General features: G+C 43.3%; 2 protein-coding genes across 6 annotated transcripts; one reads left to right on the top strand and one right to left on the bottom strand.

The window, feature by feature from the left end:
• Window positions 1-461: 461 nt before the first annotated feature.
• On the bottom strand, window positions 462-5,133 carry LOC115147547 (thymidine kinase, cytosolic). 2 transcript variants are annotated; one of them, XM_029689782.1, is made up of 7 exons: window positions 3,842-4,003; window positions 3,622-3,653; window positions 3,115-3,228; window positions 2,471-2,564; window positions 1,919-2,008; window positions 1,559-1,678; window positions 462-1,143 (listed from the first exon to the last, which is right to left on the bottom strand). In XM_029689782.1, exons 1-7 carry the CDS (start codon window positions 3,935-3,937, stop codon window positions 955-957), a joined length of 735 nt encoding a protein of 244 aa, XP_029545642.1. In that variant the 5' UTR covers window positions 3,938-4,003; the 3' UTR covers window positions 462-954. The 2 variants fall into 2 exon arrangements, with proteins under 2 accessions (XP_029545642.1, XP_029545643.1); XM_029689783.1 differs by lacking the exons at window positions 3,622-3,653; window positions 3,842-4,003 and adding an exon at window positions 5,064-5,133.
• LOC115147545 (kynurenine formamidase) lies at window positions 4,871-14,677 on the top strand. 4 transcript variants are annotated; one of them, XM_029689777.1, is made up of 12 exons: window positions 4,871-4,889; window positions 5,176-5,259; window positions 5,994-6,084; window positions 6,366-6,470; window positions 7,913-7,961; window positions 9,325-9,410; window positions 9,667-9,739; window positions 9,977-10,074; window positions 10,416-10,494; window positions 13,217-13,352; window positions 13,643-13,750; window positions 14,080-14,677. In XM_029689777.1, the coding sequence occupies exons 2-12, from the start codon at window positions 5,230-5,232 to the stop codon at window positions 14,107-14,109; spliced, it is 885 nt and encodes a 294-aa protein (XP_029545637.1). In that variant the 5' UTR covers window positions 4,871-4,889; window positions 5,176-5,229; the 3' UTR covers window positions 14,110-14,677. The 4 variants fall into 4 exon arrangements, with proteins under 4 accessions (XP_029545637.1, XP_029545639.1, XP_029545638.1 ...); XM_029689779.1 differs by lacking the exon at window positions 4,871-4,889 and having other exon boundaries at window positions 5,182-5,259; window positions 14,080-14,113; window positions 14,174-14,677; XM_029689778.1 differs by lacking the exon at window positions 4,871-4,889 and having other exon boundaries at window positions 5,182-5,259; window positions 14,080-14,143; window positions 14,174-14,677.
• The last annotated feature ends 3,195 nt before the right edge of the window (window positions 14,678-17,872 follow it).

Here is a 17,872-nt window from a genome sequence, read left to right as displayed (position 1 = left end):
TCACTCAGTTACTAGGGTGATTGGCAACTATAATCTTAAGTGTTGGGTGCATGTTTCATGAGCTCAAGAAACACAATTGTTCCTATACGCACAAAAAGCTTCTCTCAAATGTTGTGCACGAATGTGTTTATGCTGTTAGTGAGCATTTCTCCATTTGCCAAGATAATCCATCCACCTGACAGGTGTTGCATATCAAGAAGCTGATTAAACAGCATTACACAGGTGCACCTTGTGTCAGGGATAAATAAAGGCCACTAAAAGGTGCAGTTGTCACAACACATTGCCAGACGTCTCATGTTGAGGGAGCGTGCAATTGGCATGATGTAGTGGCACAACCGAGCCCCTCCCCGTTATGTTTTTTTGGGGTGATTGGCAACAAAAAAAAATACCTGGAACACTGAGTTATGGGTTCGACTTAACATTTTGTAAAATCTGGAAAATGACTGAACACAAACCATAAATGAACATTTCAAAAATATATTTGTATTATTATAGGAGGCAAATCAGAACAGCACTACAAAAAGTAACAGTTGAATATTAAGTTGTGTACACTGGACTCATTGCATGGCAGTATGTATGTTTTAGCAGGTGTAGCCAAGTCTTACAAAATATGATATGTACTAATTTGGTCAATGTTTTAGAAATATTTCCATTGAAGTATATGAAGCCCTATAAAATGACAGCTATTACACAGATACAATACAGTTCAGTGGGTTGGAGTTTCATTTACTGTCCCCGCTCATCCCAAGTGCAAAACTTAAAGGGATAGTTTCATTACTCCAATTAGAAAATGAAGTCGACAACTATCCCTTTTAACTCATCTCCAGTCAAATTACCAAACCTAAAATTGAAAGGGATTGTTCACCATCTCATTCAAAGTTCCAATTCAAGTCAACTTTCCCTTTAAAGTCATGTGAGTGAACTATCCCTTTAAGAATAGTCTACTGGTAATGATCAGAGTTGCAGGGTGGCGAAGAGTTTCCGTTTCCGTGGCGATGTAGTGTTGTCAAGCAGTTTCTCTGTCATCACATGCGGTGGCGTCTCGTCCCTGTGGGGGGCGCTATTCTCCATCACATCCATCAAGCCACCGTAACACTTCCTGCACCGTGCATGGTACATTTCGGCTCCACCAATCACCTCCACCTGGGGGCGGGGCACAGACAAGAAACAGGAAGTGAGGTCACGTCACATAGGTAGTTCTAAAATCAACCTCCTAACCCTTACTCCTTGGGGCAGATGTGAAAGGATTGGATGGGTAATAAACGGTGAAATGGGACAGTGATAATTGTGATTCCTGCAGGGAATTTTCAGTCCCAGCTGGTTGACTAATAAAACAGGGATGATAGAGATCAAGAGGGGATTTCAGAAAGGGAAAGAAGCAGGTAAACTAGGACAGTGAATGTCAATAGAGATTGGTTGTGACGACAAAGAGGATATGAAAAACCACCAGTCTCATTTCACTCCCAGAAGTTCAAGGGAATACAACCTTTGAGTCTGAAAGGCATGTGATGTTTCTACTGTATCAGCTCTAATATAAATCATATCCCCTCTCCCTCACCTCTTTCTCTGCCCCCAGTCTCTTGGTGTATGCTGCCTCCTTGTAACACTGCATACAGACAGCGTTCAGCTTCACAACGCTCTCAGCCAGGGGAACCAGGTTCAGGATGTTTCCAAAGGGCTGCAGACAGACAGGGCAGAGAGTTCAGTCAGATATGACATTTATCTGGCTAGTGTACTGGCTGTACAGACAGACACACCATTCATACACAGTTATTAATTGAAACTAAACTGACTGAAACTCTACATGTCAAATATTCTATTACCTGAGACAACTGTTACCGATGACGACACGATTACGATGCTAGACAACCAGGAGGCAGGCAGCAAACGTTGGATATGACTCATCATCCATGCCTACCTTTCTCTGGAAGGTTCCGTCCAGGGCCGCTACAATTATAGTCTTCCCCATGTTGGCCATCTCCTCACAGAACTCCACTGTGTCTGGGAACTGACAAACACACAGCAATAAGAACATGGCATGGATTCATAAGCATACGGGTATAACAGTTAGGACATGGTTGGTTATCATTGGTAATGTAGCCTAGGTCAGTGATCTCCTCAGAGATGTTTCACCACTCTGTTGTAGCCCTGAACTAGCACACCTGATTCCACTAATCAAGGACTTGATGATTAGGTGACCAGTTGAATCAGGTGTGCTCGCTCTGGAATAGTTTAAATACGTGGAACGTTTGAAAAAAAGGTGGGCCTCTGTCATAATAACAATAAGGAATATGGTGCTGATGATGCCATGTGCTTAACAGATGAATATAACAGATGAATATCACAGATTAATATCAATGGCAGGTTATTCAGCTGTAGAGGACATACAGGAAATGATCTAGTGAGGAACAAAGAGGATCACTCTGTTGGACACAGTGAGAGGGTAACAGACTAAATGTACTATACTTACAAACTGTCCTTCGTCGATTCCGATGACGCAAGCCTGCAGAGCTAGAGAACGCACGTCACTCAGGCAGTTGGCTGGTACAGCATCCATTGTGTTTCTGGTGTTTGTGTAGAAATAAATAAATATACACACACATCTATAAAAAAAGACCATCCTACTAAATACATTAGTGATGCTGCAATTCTGTACATTTTGCCATGGGGTGGAGAGGAAAATAAACTGCTATACAGCTAATTTCATGCAATTCTACACATTTTGCAACAGGGTGGAGAGAAATGTTGAAAGTTTTTAATATAGCTGAGTGAGACTGACTAACAAAATCAATCGCCCCCGGCTGGTAATTTGACCATGATAACAAGTTTAAATAGCTGGCCGCTAAACCAATTTAGCAATCTAAAGAATGTTAGCCGACATGGGCTCTTTGATTGTCTGTCAGTGAGACACACAAGAGAAACTGCTAATGCACTGCCACATTTCAAAATGGCACCTTGTGTATTCTACTATTCAAACTCACAAAAGCGGGGAAACAACTTGTCCTGGGTGGCAACAATGAGAATCAGGTCAAACAGGGTATTCATTAGTTCATGGGAGTGCGGTTAAATGTAATGTTATCTATACAAATCAGGAGGTCATGTATTTGACATTACTTGTCATGCGTGGCCATGCCCTTCTCGGAGTAGCGTGTATCTTTGGCATATTTGACCACCAAACAGTTGTACTGAGCGATCTGGAAACGACGCACTCGCCGTATCAACTCAGTGCTGTTAATAAGAACATAGACTTCAGTCAGTTATAGCATTTTATTTAAATCACAAACTAGCAATACAGCTATGAAGCGCTCTCTAAAACAATGACGTGGAGTAGATGGTTACACTTTATAGGATAAATGCAAAGTCAAAGATGCTATTAAATTACTAATATGTTCTCATTTGCAATACTATGTAAAGTACACACTACAGTAGCTTGTTACGAGCTAGTACTTGCTGATTACAGTACACCGTGTACTAATGCACTGTTACATTTGGCGGGCTACAATTCTAACCAGCTGTTATTGTTGTGCTATAAAGTTACGGTGGTTCACTGACTGTTAGTACATCTTAGTCCTTGTCGTTAACAAATAAACAGCTGTTTATGTAGAATTAGCCAACTGAAACCTTTTGCCTGAGAACATTGGGCCAAAGATGACCTGCAAACAAATGAGAGACAATGAGTTTGATGTGTACGATCGACATAGAAATATAAACGTAGTCAGTGCATTGCATATGATTGAGTTATTTGTTTTGTTATAAGATGATTATAAAAAGGTTTCGGGTAACGTTGGGCATCTTCGAGAGAGAGGTTGTCTGTTTTTAATCAAAGAAATGGTGAACGTACCTGGATCTGTCCTATTGCTTTCCGTGGAGATTTTGGCAGCATTCTTGGAACATTCAAACACTCCATTAAGTTAACCTTCTGTTTCACAATATCCATAATAACTATGAGAAATAACTCTGCACTCTACCGGGAGGCTGAGAAGTTACCGAATCTTCCGCCCCGACGGTTTCTTTATACGCGCACAGAACTACGTCACTGAAAGAACCAATCAGCTCGCAGAATAATCACGTGACAAACGCGACGTTCCTCCTTCAGGCGGGAGACTTTGTTAATTAGACTCATTTTAAAATTGGACTTTCATTTAGCTTGGACACAACTCATGTGTGATTGTACTGAGCTCTTTGTTAATTAGACTCATTTTAAAATTGGACTTTCATTTTGCTTGGACACAACTCATTTGTGATTGTACTGAGCTCTTTGTTAATTAGACTCATTTTAAAATTGGACTTTCATTTAGCTTGGACACAACTCATTTGTGATTGTACTGAGCTCTTTGTTAATTAGACTCATTTTAAAATTGGACTTTCATTTAGCTTGGACACAACTCATTTGTGATTGTACTGAGCTCTTTGTTAATTAGACTCATTTTAAAGTTGGACTTTCATTTAGCTTGGACACAACTCATTTGTGATTGTACTGAGCTCTTTGTTAATTAGACTCATTTTAAAGTTGGACTTTCATTTAGCTTGGACACAACTCATGTGTGATTGTACTGAGCTCTTTGTTAATTAGACTCATTTTAAAATTGGGACTTTCATTTAGCTTGGACACAACTCATGTGTGATTGTACTGAGCTCTTTGTTAATTAGACTCATTTTAAAGTTGGACTTTCATTTAGCTTGGACACAACTCATGTGTGATTGTACTGAGCTCCGCAGTATTTAACGTTTATCTAGACAATTCATTATAATACTCTGAAGGCACTACTGTAGTAGGCCTAGGCTAGCAAGAGTGCGTTCTGTTTAACTGTGTTGCATGTACTGTCCGTTTAGTTAGTGAAACCCTTTTTACTCCGCCCAACACAGGATGTAATGTTCTCCAGCACAAGGTACAGTACACCGTGTACTAATGCACTGTTACATTTGGCGGGCTGCAATTCTAACGAGCTGTTATTGTTGTGCTATAAAGTTACGGTGGTTCACTGACTGTTAGTACAACATCTTAGTCCTTGTCGTTAACAAATAAACAGCTTCTACAGTTTGTAGAATTAGCCAACTGAAACCTTTTGCCTGAGAACATTGGGCCACTCCGCAGACACCCGTCCCACAGACCCGTTGACCCACTGTCCTCGATGGTCGTTTTCCCCCCTGCTTATCTTTTGTCCAATTCCAAAGGTTCTCTGTGCTGTGCCGATCGGAGTCTATCTGCTGTTACATTCAAGAGCAACAATGTCACGTTGGAAGGATATGAATAAGGATGTAAGTGATGTTAAGATGATGTCTGTTCATACAGTAGACATTGTACTGTAGATATGTAACCGGTGCAGCTGTAGCTATGCGTTGTGTGTGATTGATTGAGACTAAAGACGTGGACCTCGGATATCAGGTTGTTTTAATGCATTACACTTCTCTCTCCTGCATCCAAAAGAAAATACACCATTTGTAGTGCACAAATATGTGCGTCTCACGTAAGTACGCGTTCTCCTATTCCCCAGGATGCAGGCATGCATAATAACAAATCAACATGCTATATTAACATATGAACCTGGTGTAATTCCCCCCCAAATATTACTTTTTAAAAATGTAACCTTTATATAACAAAGTATTTTAACAACTGTTAGAAATATATAATAATGTCTGCAAGTAGCCTAGTTCCTGTTTTTCATAACCTACTCTCTTCATTTCTAAACTTTGCCTATCCATTTGACATTATTACTATAAAATAAAGCACCGTTTCTCATATCTAAATATCGATTATAAATACTTTAGTTCACTGCTCACATCACCTGTTGAAACAACAACAAAAGTATAAACAAAAACCTGTCTGTTGACTTCTGCTGTGAATGAAAAGTTCTGAATGACCGACTGAGGGCGCTGTTGGACTGCGCCCTCGCTGTCTGCCTGATCTTTATGAGCTAACGTTCCCACTCCGACCGGCTCGTACGTATGGCCGCCCCGATTCACAACACACTGGTGTGTGGTTGCTTTGACAGGAGCTAGAGAGGCAGTTCTCGCCCAGCCAGTGGTCGCACAGAATGTCGGCAGACGACGTTATCAAATCCCACGTGACGGCGCTCAAAGAAGGTCTGTCGATGATTGATTAACTAGCCGATAAAGTTGATTATTGACAAGAGTGTGTGTGGGTTCAGGAAAGAGCAATAGGGATCTTTAGGCTAGCCATGACATATGGGTGGTGCCCGCAGTCCGAAAAATGAAATGAACGATTGGAAAGTAACCAACTGTATGTCGTTGGTTTGATTTCTATTGTTGTTGTGCCCCGTATGTTTAACAAGTATTTCTGTATCCGTAGGTTACACTACAGTTTAGTCAAAATATATTTTTACATGTTTTTGGTGCGTGTGCAGGTACGGAGCGTGCCCGTGGCCTGGCCCAGACCCTCCTCAACGTTCCCTATGGAGAAGGAGAGGGGGAGAAACTAGACGTCTATGTTCCTACCACCACTTCTCTAGGTGTGCGTGTGGTATAGCCTGTTTGTCAACAACACACCCTCCCTGATATTGTCTTCAACTAGAAGATGACGATAGAATAACAGGATAATCAAGTGACACACATATAAACGCAACATGCAACAATTTCAAAGATTTTGCTGAGTTACAGTTAATATAAGGAAATCAGTCAATTGAAATGAATTCATTAGGCCCTAATCTATGGATTTCACATGACTGGGCAGGGGCACAGCCATGGGTGGGCCTGGAAATCAGAATGCGTTTTCCTCCACAATAGGGCTTTATTACAGACAGACATACTCCTCAGCCCCCCCACCCCATCTCCACAGACAGCCCTCAGGCATCTCCACAGACAGCTCTCAGGCATCTCCACAGACAGCCCTCAGGCATCTCCACAGACAGCCCTCAGGCATCATCCCTCTGATCCCAGCTACTGAGACACACGCCTTCATTCTTTATCTCGGGGTGAAATGAAATAACAGAAGGGTTTCAATGAAAACTGAGTTATTTTCCGTCACTGATTATTTAAGATATTACATCAAAATAGTGTTAAAAGGAAGCATAAACCAAAACTCTCCAGATTCAATCTCCTGATCTAACACTAGTGTACTGCACAGGCAGTGCCCTGGGTTAGACAGCTCATATGATACACACAGACACAGGCAGTGCCCTGGGTTAGACAGCTCATATGATCCACACAGACACAGGCAGTGCCCTGGGTTAGACAGCTCATATGATCCACACAGACACAGGCAGTGCCCTGGGTTAGACAGCTCATGTGATCCACACAGACACAGGCAGTGCCCTGGGTTAGACAGCTCATATGATCCACACAGACACAGGCAGTGCCCTGGGTTAGACAGCTCATATGATCCACACAGACACAGGCAGTGCCCTGGGTTAGACAGCTCATGTGATCCACACAGACACAGGCAGTGCCCTGGGTTAGACAGCTCATATGATCCACACAGACACAGGCAGTGCCCTGGGTTAGACAGCTCATATGATCCACACAGACACAGGCAGTGCCCTGGGTTAGACAGCTCATGTGATCCACACAGACACAGGCAGTGCCCTGGGTTAGACAGCTCATATGATCCACACAGACACAGGCAGTGCCCTGGGTTAGACAGCTCATATGCATCTGGCCATGGATCTTCTAAGTGGGTGTTTGCGGGGGAGGGGGTGAAGGTGTGTGGAATGATGGAAAAAATGGCACAATTTGTCATTCTGTTACCAAACTTTGCATATGCACTGTTTTTCAAGTAAATTCGTTTTTTTGGTCAATATTCAAAGGAAATGGTTAAAAGTATTTATTGTATTGTATGGGGCTGTTTAACTTTGTTTTTTGTTTGACATACATTTTAAAGTAAAGAAATCTGATTGTCCGCATCATTCTGTTACTGTGGAATTGCCCATAACCAATGTTTTCTTTCTTCTTATAGATGTCCCACTGGTAATCTACCTCCACGGAGGCTACTGGCAGTTCCTTAGGTATCTATCTATCTATCTATCTATCTATCTATCTATCTATCTATCTATCTATCTATCTATCTATCTATCTATCTATCTATCTATCTATCTATCTATCTATCTATCTATCTATCTATCACAAAGAGGCATTTGTCTCTCTGGTCATGGCTGTGATATTGGGGAATTAATAACCATTCTACATATTCTATTTTGCTCGGCTTTTCTTATTTGGGAAAAAGTCCATCCTCTCCTCGTCCCCTCTCCTCCGTCCTCGCTCGTCCGTCCTCTCTCCTCCATCCTCTCCTCCGTCCTCGCTCCTCCATCCTCGCTCCTCCGTCCTCGCTCCTCCGTCCTCTCTCCTCCATCCTCTCCTCCATCCTCTCCTCCGTCCTCTCCTCCGTCCTCTCCTCCGTCCTCGCTCCTCCATCCTCGCTCCTCCATCCTCGCTCCTCCGTCCTCGCTCCTCCGTCCTCTCTCCTCCATCCTCTCCTCCGTCCTCTCCTCCGTCCTCTCCTCCGTCCTCTCTCCTCCGTGACCCGGAAACCGATATGTGGTGGGAGAGAGTCAGTTTGTTAGTAGGTGAAATGGAAGTGTCCTCCCCTCCTCAATAGCCACCGTTCATCGAGGACAGTCATGTGTATCCTACTGAGTCCTTCATGGAGGAGTTTTGATATGTGCCACACCCCCTTTGAAGCAGTTGTTTTCTCAAAGGAGAACAGCAGATAGAGAACAGCAGATAGAGAACAGCAGATGGAGAACGCAGATGGAGAACAGCAGATGGAGAACAGCAGGCAAAACATTTGAAAAAGATAATGCTACTTATCCATTTATATATAGAATGTTTTGCAAAATCTGTTTTGTCACTTTACACATATATTTTGGGATTTTCACCCGCGTAAATGTAATTTGCCTGATGCCGCGTGTGTGGAGAGGAGTCTAATTTCATACAAGCGCATTTTTCTCCACGTTACTTCTCCACCTCTCCTCGGTTACTTTTGACCTTTTTTCAAAAGGAGGCGAGAGGACGCAGGAGAGAGGACACAGGAGAGAGGACACAGGAGAGAGGACACAGGAGAGAGGACGCAGGAGAGAGGACGCAGGAGAGAGGACGCAGGAGAGAGGACACAGGAGAGAGGACACAGGAGAGAGGACACAGGAGAGAGGACACAGGAGAGAGGACACAGGAGAGAGGACACAGGAGAGGACACAGGAGAGGACACAGGAGAGAGGACACAGGAGAGAGGACGCAGGAGAGAGGACACAGGAGAGAGGACACAGGAGAGAGGACACAGGAGAGAGGACACAGGAGAGAGGACACAGGAGAGAGGACACAGGAGTTGAGCAAATCCATTTGAGAAAAGGCCTATATGTTTCTTCTTCCTAGTAAGGAGGAGTCTGGGTTTATGGCTGTCCCATTGGTCCATAAGGGCGTCGTGGTGGTCGCCGTGGGTTACGACATCGCTCCCAAAGGTACCGTTGGTGTGTCCCTGGTTTGTGATGTCATAGCAACATAGGAGACATTATGAATGCGTCCCAAATGTCTCCCTGTTTATCTATAGCGTACTACTACTGTAGACTGCAGCTGGGGTCTTCAGAGCACAGCAGCCTGTTGGTCGAGAGCAGCTTCAGCCCTATGGGCCCTGGTCTAAAATAGTGCACTCCATCTGTCCCTTGTTTGTTCCTATTTTTTCTTAATTTCCTCCTCTTCCCCCTGTTTCCTATCCAGGGAACATGGATGTGATGGTGTCTCAGGTGCGGAGGAGTGTGGTGTCCATCATTCAACAGTATTCACACATTAGGTGCGCCCTCTTCATCAGTCTCAATCTCAGATCTGTACTTACTAAAGGCAGTCTTAATGATATAGAAGCAAATTTTAAATCAACTTCCATTGCCCTCCAAGAGTGGCTGAATATAATCTTTACTATCTGACTAAAGGAGATAGTAACAAATATGTCATGATTTGATGATATGAATGTCTAGGCTAGGGGTTGGTTTCTGACTGGCAATTCTCTCTGTCTCTCTCTCTCTCTCTCTAGTGGTCTGTACCTGTGTGGCCACTCTGCGGGGGCCCACCTGGCTGCTATGATCCTCTCTACAGACTGGTCTCAGTACAGTGTGACCCCTCAGATCAAAGGTGAGAGGTTAGAGGTCAGGAGATAGCGGGTTGTCAGCAGAGACGTGAGCTCAGTAATCTTTCTCCATAATCACAGAAAGACCTGCCTTTTTATTTTAAATGATTGACAATCTTCTCTCCCTCCTATCTCCTTACACATACATTCTCTCTCTCTCTCTCTCTCTCTCTCTCTCTCTCTCTCTCTCTCTCTCTCTCTCTCTCTCTCTCTCTCTCTCTCTCTCTCTCTCTCTCTCTCTCTCTCTCTCTCTCTCTCTCTCTCTCTCTCTCTCTCTCTCTCTCTCTCTCTCTCTCTCTCTCTCTCTCTCTCTCTCTCTCTCTCTCTCTCTCTCTCTCTCTCTCAGGTGCATTCCTGGTCAGTGGTATATATGACCTCCTGCCCATCCTGTCCACCTATGTCAACGAGCCTCTGAAAATGACAGAGTACGTACCACACACCTCCACACCCATTCACCCCTGAAGATGCACCACTGAATGCTCTACCTCAGGTATTCCCAAACTGGGGTACGCGCAATGCTGTCGAGGGTACACCAAATAAATATTTGATTCACATTAAAAAATATATATATAATTTAATTGATTTTTTTCTCACATTTTTAAACAGTACATTAATATTTTCCAATGGGGCTATACATTTGGGTGAGTTTTTTTTTTTCCTCGCCTGAGTAGCCTCGTTTCACAGCCAAAAATAAAATGAAACCATCTAGTGTTCAGCGAAATAACAACACAATGTCAAATACAGGAAGCCCAGTCAAATAATTAACATCCAATCACATTAACCATTACTCTCTCGCGGGAAACCTTCACTCTTGCACAGACATTTAGAAACAAAACATGACAATTTGAAAAATTAGCCACAGGAGTTTTTGAGCGAGAATAAAGTTGACTTTCGAGTAGTAAGACATGTATAAAAGCAACAGATACCATTAATAAGAAGGGGGCTAGAAGCGCCTTATATGGTGAGCTACTGAGTGGCTAGAACAGGCAAGTCCCATACTATTGTGGAGGACTTCATTCTTCCTGCGCGGCGGATATGGCTGGGACAATGCTGGGGGAAAAGGCCAAAACAACTATACAGACAATGTCTTCATCAAACACTGTTTCACGATGCATCAGTGACATGGCAGGAGATGTTTTGAAACAATTACTGCTTCGCATACAAGCCAGTGAATTATATGCGTTACAGCTGGATGAGTCAACAGGGCCTGGCACAGCTCCTGGTATATGTCCGTTACGTTTATGGGGGGTCAATTAAGGAAGACATCCTCTTCTGCAAACCACTGGAAACCAGGACAACATGAGGATATTTTTCAAGTACTGGACAGGTTTGTGACATCAAGCTTATGGACAATGTCAAATGTGATATAGCAAGTGAGCTGGGTGCACAATTACGCAGGTACTTTCCCGAAACGGACGACACAAACAACTGGATTCGTTATCCCTTTCATGCCCTGCCTCCAGTCCACTTACCGATATCTGAACAAGAGAGCCTCATTGAAATTGCAACAAGCGGTTCTGTGAAAATTGAATTTAATCAGAAGCCACTGCCAGATTTCTGGATAGGGCTGCGCGCAGAGTTTCTTGCCTTAGCAAATGACGCTGTTAAGACACTGATGCCCTATGCAACCACGTACCTATGTGAGAGTGGATTCTCGGCCCTCACTAGCATGAAAAACTAAATAAAGGCACAGACTGTGTGGAAAATGATTTAAGACTGAGACTCTCCAATACAACCCAACATTGCAGAGTTATGGGCATCCTTTCAAGCACATCCTTCTCATTAACCTGTGGTGAGTTATTCACAATTTTTGATGAACAAATAAGGTTTTATATGTAAAATGGTTAAATAAAGAGCAACATTATTGATTATTATTATTTGTGCCCTGGTCCTATAAGAGCTCTTTGTCACTTCCCACGAGCCAGGTTGTAACAAACTCACACTCACTCTTATGTTTAATAAATGTATCGTATAGTGTGTGTGTGGGAGGCTTACAATGATGGCAAAAAACAACATTTGAGAGTGCGCTGACCCTGGTGCTAGAGGGGGTACAGTTGGAGGTTGAATGTTTGAAGGGGTACGGGACTATAAAAAGTTTGGGAACCACTGCTCTACCTTATCTACTAATGGTCATCTAAGGTCAGTGAGTAATGGTGTTTATCAATGGCCAAATTATTTGTGTGTGTTTGGCATTGTGTATGTGAGAGAGTGAAGAAGAATAAATGAATCCTATATTTAGAGAGAGATGTAGTCTGTGTGTTTGCTCTGTGGGTGTCCAGTAGCAGTCAGTGCCAGTCAGAGCCATCACCAGAAGCTGCCCTCTCTCTCTCGCCTCTTTTTTTCTCTTTCTCTCTGTCTCACTATCTCTGTCTCTTCACAGAGAGGTGGCTCTGAGGAACAGTCCTAGTCAGCTGGTTCACTATCTCTGTCTCTTCACAGAGAGGTGGCTCTGAGGAACAGTCCTAGTCAGCTGGTTCACTATCTCTGTCTCTTCACAGAGAGGTGGCTCTGAGGAACAGTCCTAGTCAGCTGGTTCACTATCTCTGTCTCTTCACAGAGAGGTGGCTCTGAGGAACAGTCCTAGTCAGCTGGTTCACTATCTCTGTCTCTTCACAGAGAGGTGGCTCTGAGGAACAGTTCTAGTCAGCTGGTTCACTATCTCTGTCTCTTCACAGAGAGGTGGCTCTGAGGAACAGTTCTAGTCAGCTGGTTCACTATCTCTGTCTCTTCACAGAGAGGTGGCTCTGAGGAACAGTCCTAGTCAGCTGGTTCACTATCTCTGTCTCTTCACAGAGAGGTGGCTCTGAGGAACAGTCCTAGTCAGCTGGTTCACTATCTCTGTCTCTTCACAGAGAGGTGGCTCTGAGGAACAGTCCTAGTCAGCTGGTTCACTATCTCTGTCTCTTCACAGAGAGGTGGCTCTGAGGAACAGTCCTAGTCAGCTGGTTCACTATCTCTGTCTCTTCACAGAGAGGTGGCTCTGAGGAACAGTCCTAGTCAGCTGGTTCACTATCTCTGTCTCTTCACAGAGAGGTGGCTCTGAGGAACAGTCCTAGTCAGCTGGTTCACTATCTCTGTCTCTTCACAGAGAGGTGGCTCTGAGGAACAGTCCTAGTCAGCTGGTTCACTATCTCTGTCTCTTCACAGAGAGGTGGCTCTGAGGAACAGTCCTAGTCAGCTGGTTCCGCAGCTCAAACTCTCTTCCTCCAACTGTGACATCGTGGTTGCCGTGGCGCAGAACGACTCGCCAGAGTTCCGGAAGCAGTCGGAGGACTACTACAAAGTCAGTACAGACTGAACACATAGAAGTAGAACACAGAATCAGAGCGGATGAATAGAATGTGTCTGAGTTCCATGGTTGGAAAAACAGACATTGTCTGGGACACATTATCTAGATTGTTCTTGTAGCAAGATTTCAGAAAGTGACAAAACAATTCACCTTTAACACAGCTGCACCTTCTTATTTTTGGAAGAGTTTTAGGGCCTAGAAAATTACTAACGTTCTTTTTTCTCCCTCTTTGCGCTCTCTCTCTTCCCTTCCTCTCTCCCTCCTCACCTCCTTCCCTCTTGCAGGCTCTGGAGTCAACAGAAGGACTGAAGGTAACATTGGAGGACGTTCCAAACACAGATCACTTCAACATCATCGAGCAGCTAGTCGACGGAGACTACCACCTCACTCAGGTAGGTACCCTCGTCCCTACCTCTTTCTCCCTCTTCCTCCTTATCTATCCCTTCCTTTTTCTTCTCCTTCTCTCGCTCACCCCTCCCTATCTCCTCCCTCACTCCCTATCTCTTTCCAAGTCACAGTCCACCTTTGAAGAAAAAAAATGTATTGGCTAGACAGTGTTATTTCCTCCAGACCTTAGTGTGGTGTGCTTTTTGTGAGTCACTCTCCTTGAGCTAATGGTCATTACTCATCATGAGTATCATCAGTTTGTCTGTCTCAAAGGTTAAGATGAACTTGACCTTTGTGACCTTTGTCTTTATGCGTCTACCTCCTCCTTGTACAGCTGCTGTTAAAGATGATGGGGAAGAGCTAAAGAGATACAGGGACACCGGCCAATCAATGACGAGATACAGGGACACCGGCCAATCAATGAAGAGATACAGGGACACCGGCCAATCAATGAAGAGATACAGGGACACCGGCCAATCAATGAAGAGATACAGGGACACCGGCCAATCAATGAAGAGATACAGGGACACCGGCCAATCAATGAAGAGATACAGGGACACCGGCCAATCAATGAAGAGATACAGGGACACCGGCCAATCAATGAAGAGATACAGGGACACCGGCCAATCAATGAAGAGATACAGGGACACCGGCCAATCAATGAAGAGATACAGGGACACCAGACAATCATTGAAGAGATACAGGGACACTGGCCAATCATTGAAGAGATACAGGGACACCAGACAATCATTGAAGAGATACAGGGACACTGGCCAATCATTCATTTACATATCAACCACAAACACCTCTGTTCTGAACCACATCTAGAGGCGCCACGCACCAGTTATTATGGACTGATGGCTATTGGCTAAACAAGGTGATTAGGTAACAGGTAATAAGTACCAAAAAAATAAAAGATGCATGAAATTAAATGAATGTATGCATTCACTACTGTAAGTCGCTCTGGATAAGAGCGTCTGCTAAATGACTAAAATGTAAAATGTAATGTATTATGTTTTGTGTTACAGAACCTCCGGGGTGAAGATTCCCTTAGTTACAGTTCTTGGATCAGTTTTGATTCCACTTAACTTGAACTATTAGTGGGAAAAAATGCAAAACTGACCCAAGATCAGCGTATAGGGGCAACTTCACCCTGCTCCGTTACAAAAGCTATCGCCTGGAGTTCTTCCTGGTTCAAGTCATGACCAGGAAATACTCCAGGCCCTGCTTTATGTCTTATAGAAAAGTGGGAAATCATTTTGGCTCAAAGGCCGCATCGGGATTTTCTAAATTCCACAGATTTTTTTCCCGGAACGATTTGTTTGTCAAAAGCAATTTGTGGGCCAGAAAAAGGGAAGTTATTTAACTTTTAGGTCCAATATAATCTCTACATATTTTCTCATTTTAAACGTTCAAGAGCCATGTTCCCTCTAAGCTGCGACTTCCTCCAGGACTGATGCGCAGAAGATCTTTTGAGAGTGTATTTGTGTTAGAGGCACATGGTTTTGATAGGAGAGTCCAGTGTTAGTCTCTTGTGGTCGGCTACCTCAGTAAGTCTTCACAGACTGGCTGATAACCTCATGATGATACATCCTACTCTCCTTACCTACACAGCTAACCTGTTGACATCTTTTATTTAACCTTTATTTAACTAGGCAAGTCAGTTAAGAGCAAATTCTCATTTACAATGATGGCCTACTTGTAAAGCCCCCCCGGCCAAACCCTCCCCTAACCCGGATGACGCTGGGCCAATTGTGCGCCGCCCTATGGGACTCCCAATCACCGGGGCTGCGATGCAGTGCCTTAGACCGCTGCGTCACTCGGTAGGCCATGCGGTGATGAGACGATAGAGATTGAACTTCACTGAGTTCGCCCCATTAGTTTGCACTATATAGATAATCGTTTTTTCTGTGATCGAATCAACATATCAGCCCTTTTCAACGCAACAAATTTAACTTTGCAAGATTGAGTCTATGATTGTATTGTAGGCAGAGCCAGAGAGCAACGGAGTAGAATTCTATTGGTGGGGGTAGCCCACCAGCGGTATTTCACCCACGAGTGAATGCGCTTTTCAGATTAGTTCAGATCAGAGCGTAGAGCCGCGCTGTGTACATTTGTTGATATTCTTTGCTAGTTAGCGACTTATTAGCCTAGTTATAGATAAGTATAGGTCAGCAATGTTGAGTTACATTTCAAGCTGTCTTCGAAAAGCCAGTCAGGTAAAAAGCTTGTCTTAATTAAAGGGGCAGTGTTGTATTTTGAGACAGGTTTGAATATTCAAATAAGCCAATAGGCAGAGGGGTAGCCTACATTATCTAATTCTCTGTATGGTAATAATAATGATTTGTATTTTGTAAGTGGTTTCTTGCATCATACAACACAATACAATTTGCAGTCACCTATTTGGCCCATGGTGTTACAGACCAAGTAAAAAAAGCATTCATGAATTAACGTCAAGCCCTTCATAAGGAAAATATTATTATAAAAGTGTCATGCAACTTAGGCCTGCATTGAACACCACATATAGGCTACTGTAGGCTATATCATAGAAATCAAAAGCTATTTTCATGTGAACATGTTATAGGATTTGCTCCATTGGTTTTGTTGGTAGGCCTACATTATGCTTCAATAGTCACAACAGCCTATTGGCTACTGTCTAAAACTAAGGGTACAGCCTATTGGCTATTGTCTAAAACTAAGGGTACAGCCTATTGGCTACTGTCAAACTGTAAGGGTACACTGTAAACTCACACAAAACCTAACATTTGCTCAGTGCCCCAAAATATTAGAGGGAACATTGTTCAAGAGTGGCCTGGAGTGTTTTTTAAACCCCAAATCCCCTCCCTACCCGGTTTTACAGTAACAACCAGATGAAACTAAGTTTTCATCCCAAATGGCACCCTATTCCCTATATATAGCGCTCCGGTCAAAAGTAGTGCACTATACAGGGAACATGGTAACATTTAGGATGCACCTATCTCACCGTATGGCCCAGTACTATCTCACACTACACTATGGGTTTGTCCCAAATGGCACCCTATTCCCTATATTGTGCAGTACTTTTGACTAGAGCCCTATGGGTACCTATGGGCCCTGGTTAAAGGTGCCATTTTGGATGTAACCTAAACCTCTTCACTCTGTTACTGCTATAACAACTGGTTTGGGGTCAGCTCTTAGGAATCTTTTAGGGAAATGGTCAAACTGATCCTGGACCAGCCAAAGTTTGACAACATATTGTGCGTCCCAAATTTCATCCTTATATAGTTCACTAGTTTTAACCAGGTCTATTTCACTAGGTAGGGTATAGGGTGCCATTTGGGACTGAAGCATAGCCTGCCAGGATAAAGTAGCAACACTTGTTTCCAGAGCGAGCGAGATAGCTAATCAGTTACTATAGCTAACCAATTACTATGCACAAATTAATATTGTCTTCATGGCAATTTTGCCAATGCCAGTCGATTTCATTGCTTGTTTTAGTGGCACAGTGTAGTTGGTAACGCAGCGACAGTGGCACTTTTTTGTTTCTTTGTATTGTTACATCACTTCCTGTGTTTGTTTCTAAACCTCTCGGAACCATAGAAATAGTCCACCCATTATGGCGTCATTGACTTGAATAAGGATGCCTGTTCTCTGAACCATATTGACTGGGAATCTTTCCCCACTATGTTGTTCAACTGTTATTATAACTTTATTCACCTGTCATTAGAACCAGGGTTCAAATTATACATCGGCTCTTGGGGGTGCATGAACGATGAGGGTGTTCAGTCTGGCCTACGCCCCCCTGTAATTCAAACCCTGGTTATTTTCTAAAGGACATGAACAGGGTCTGGACTTCTCGTGTTAAGATTAAGTACATGACATGAATTGAAATCAGTATGACGAAAGGTGAATGTTGGCGTTCAATAGGTACGTCTCGAATGGTGAAAAGTAGTGCACTATATTAGGGAAAAGGTTGCCATTTTGGACATATGTCAATGTTTACCTATATAATTGTCAGATGTGTGTTACACATGGAATTAATTAAAACATTTACCCAAAAATAACCTTTTGACACTTGAATTTTTCTCTCACAATCTAGAACTAAGGAATACTGTATTTTGTTTGACAATTTCATATTAGGGTAGAAT

This window comes from Salmo trutta, chromosome 14, assembly GCF_901001165.1.
Source record: "Salmo trutta chromosome 14, fSalTru1.1, whole genome shotgun sequence".
NCBI lineage: Eukaryota > Metazoa > Chordata > Actinopteri > Salmoniformes > Salmonidae > Salmo > Salmo trutta.
The sequence above is the reverse complement of the archived record's forward strand: the minus strand, read 5'-3'. Positions and strand labels throughout refer to the sequence as shown.

Coding starts and splice junctions, on each gene's coding strand:
- LOC115147547 (XM_029689782.1), bottom strand. CDS start 3,937: ATGGATATTGTGAAACAGAAGGTTAACTTAATGGAGTGTTTGAATGTT. Junction 3,654..3,841: donor AAGCAATAGGACAGATCCAG/GTACGTTCACCA, acceptor ATTTGTTTGCAG/GTCATCTTTGGCCCAATGTT. Junction 2,009..2,470: donor GAATCGACGAAGGACAGTTT/GTAAGTATAGTA, acceptor TGTGTTTGTCAG/TTCCCAGACACAGTGGAGTT.
- LOC115147545 (XM_029689777.1), top strand. CDS start 5,230: ATGTCACGTTGGAAGGATATGAATAAGGAT. Junction 5,260..5,993: donor GGAAGGATATGAATAAGGAT/GTAAGTGATGTT, acceptor TTGCTTTGACAG/GAGCTAGAGAGGCAGTTCTC. Junction 10,075..10,415: donor TGTGACCCCTCAGATCAAAG/GTGAGAGGTTAG, acceptor TCTCTCTCTCAG/GTGCATTCCTGGTCAGTGGT.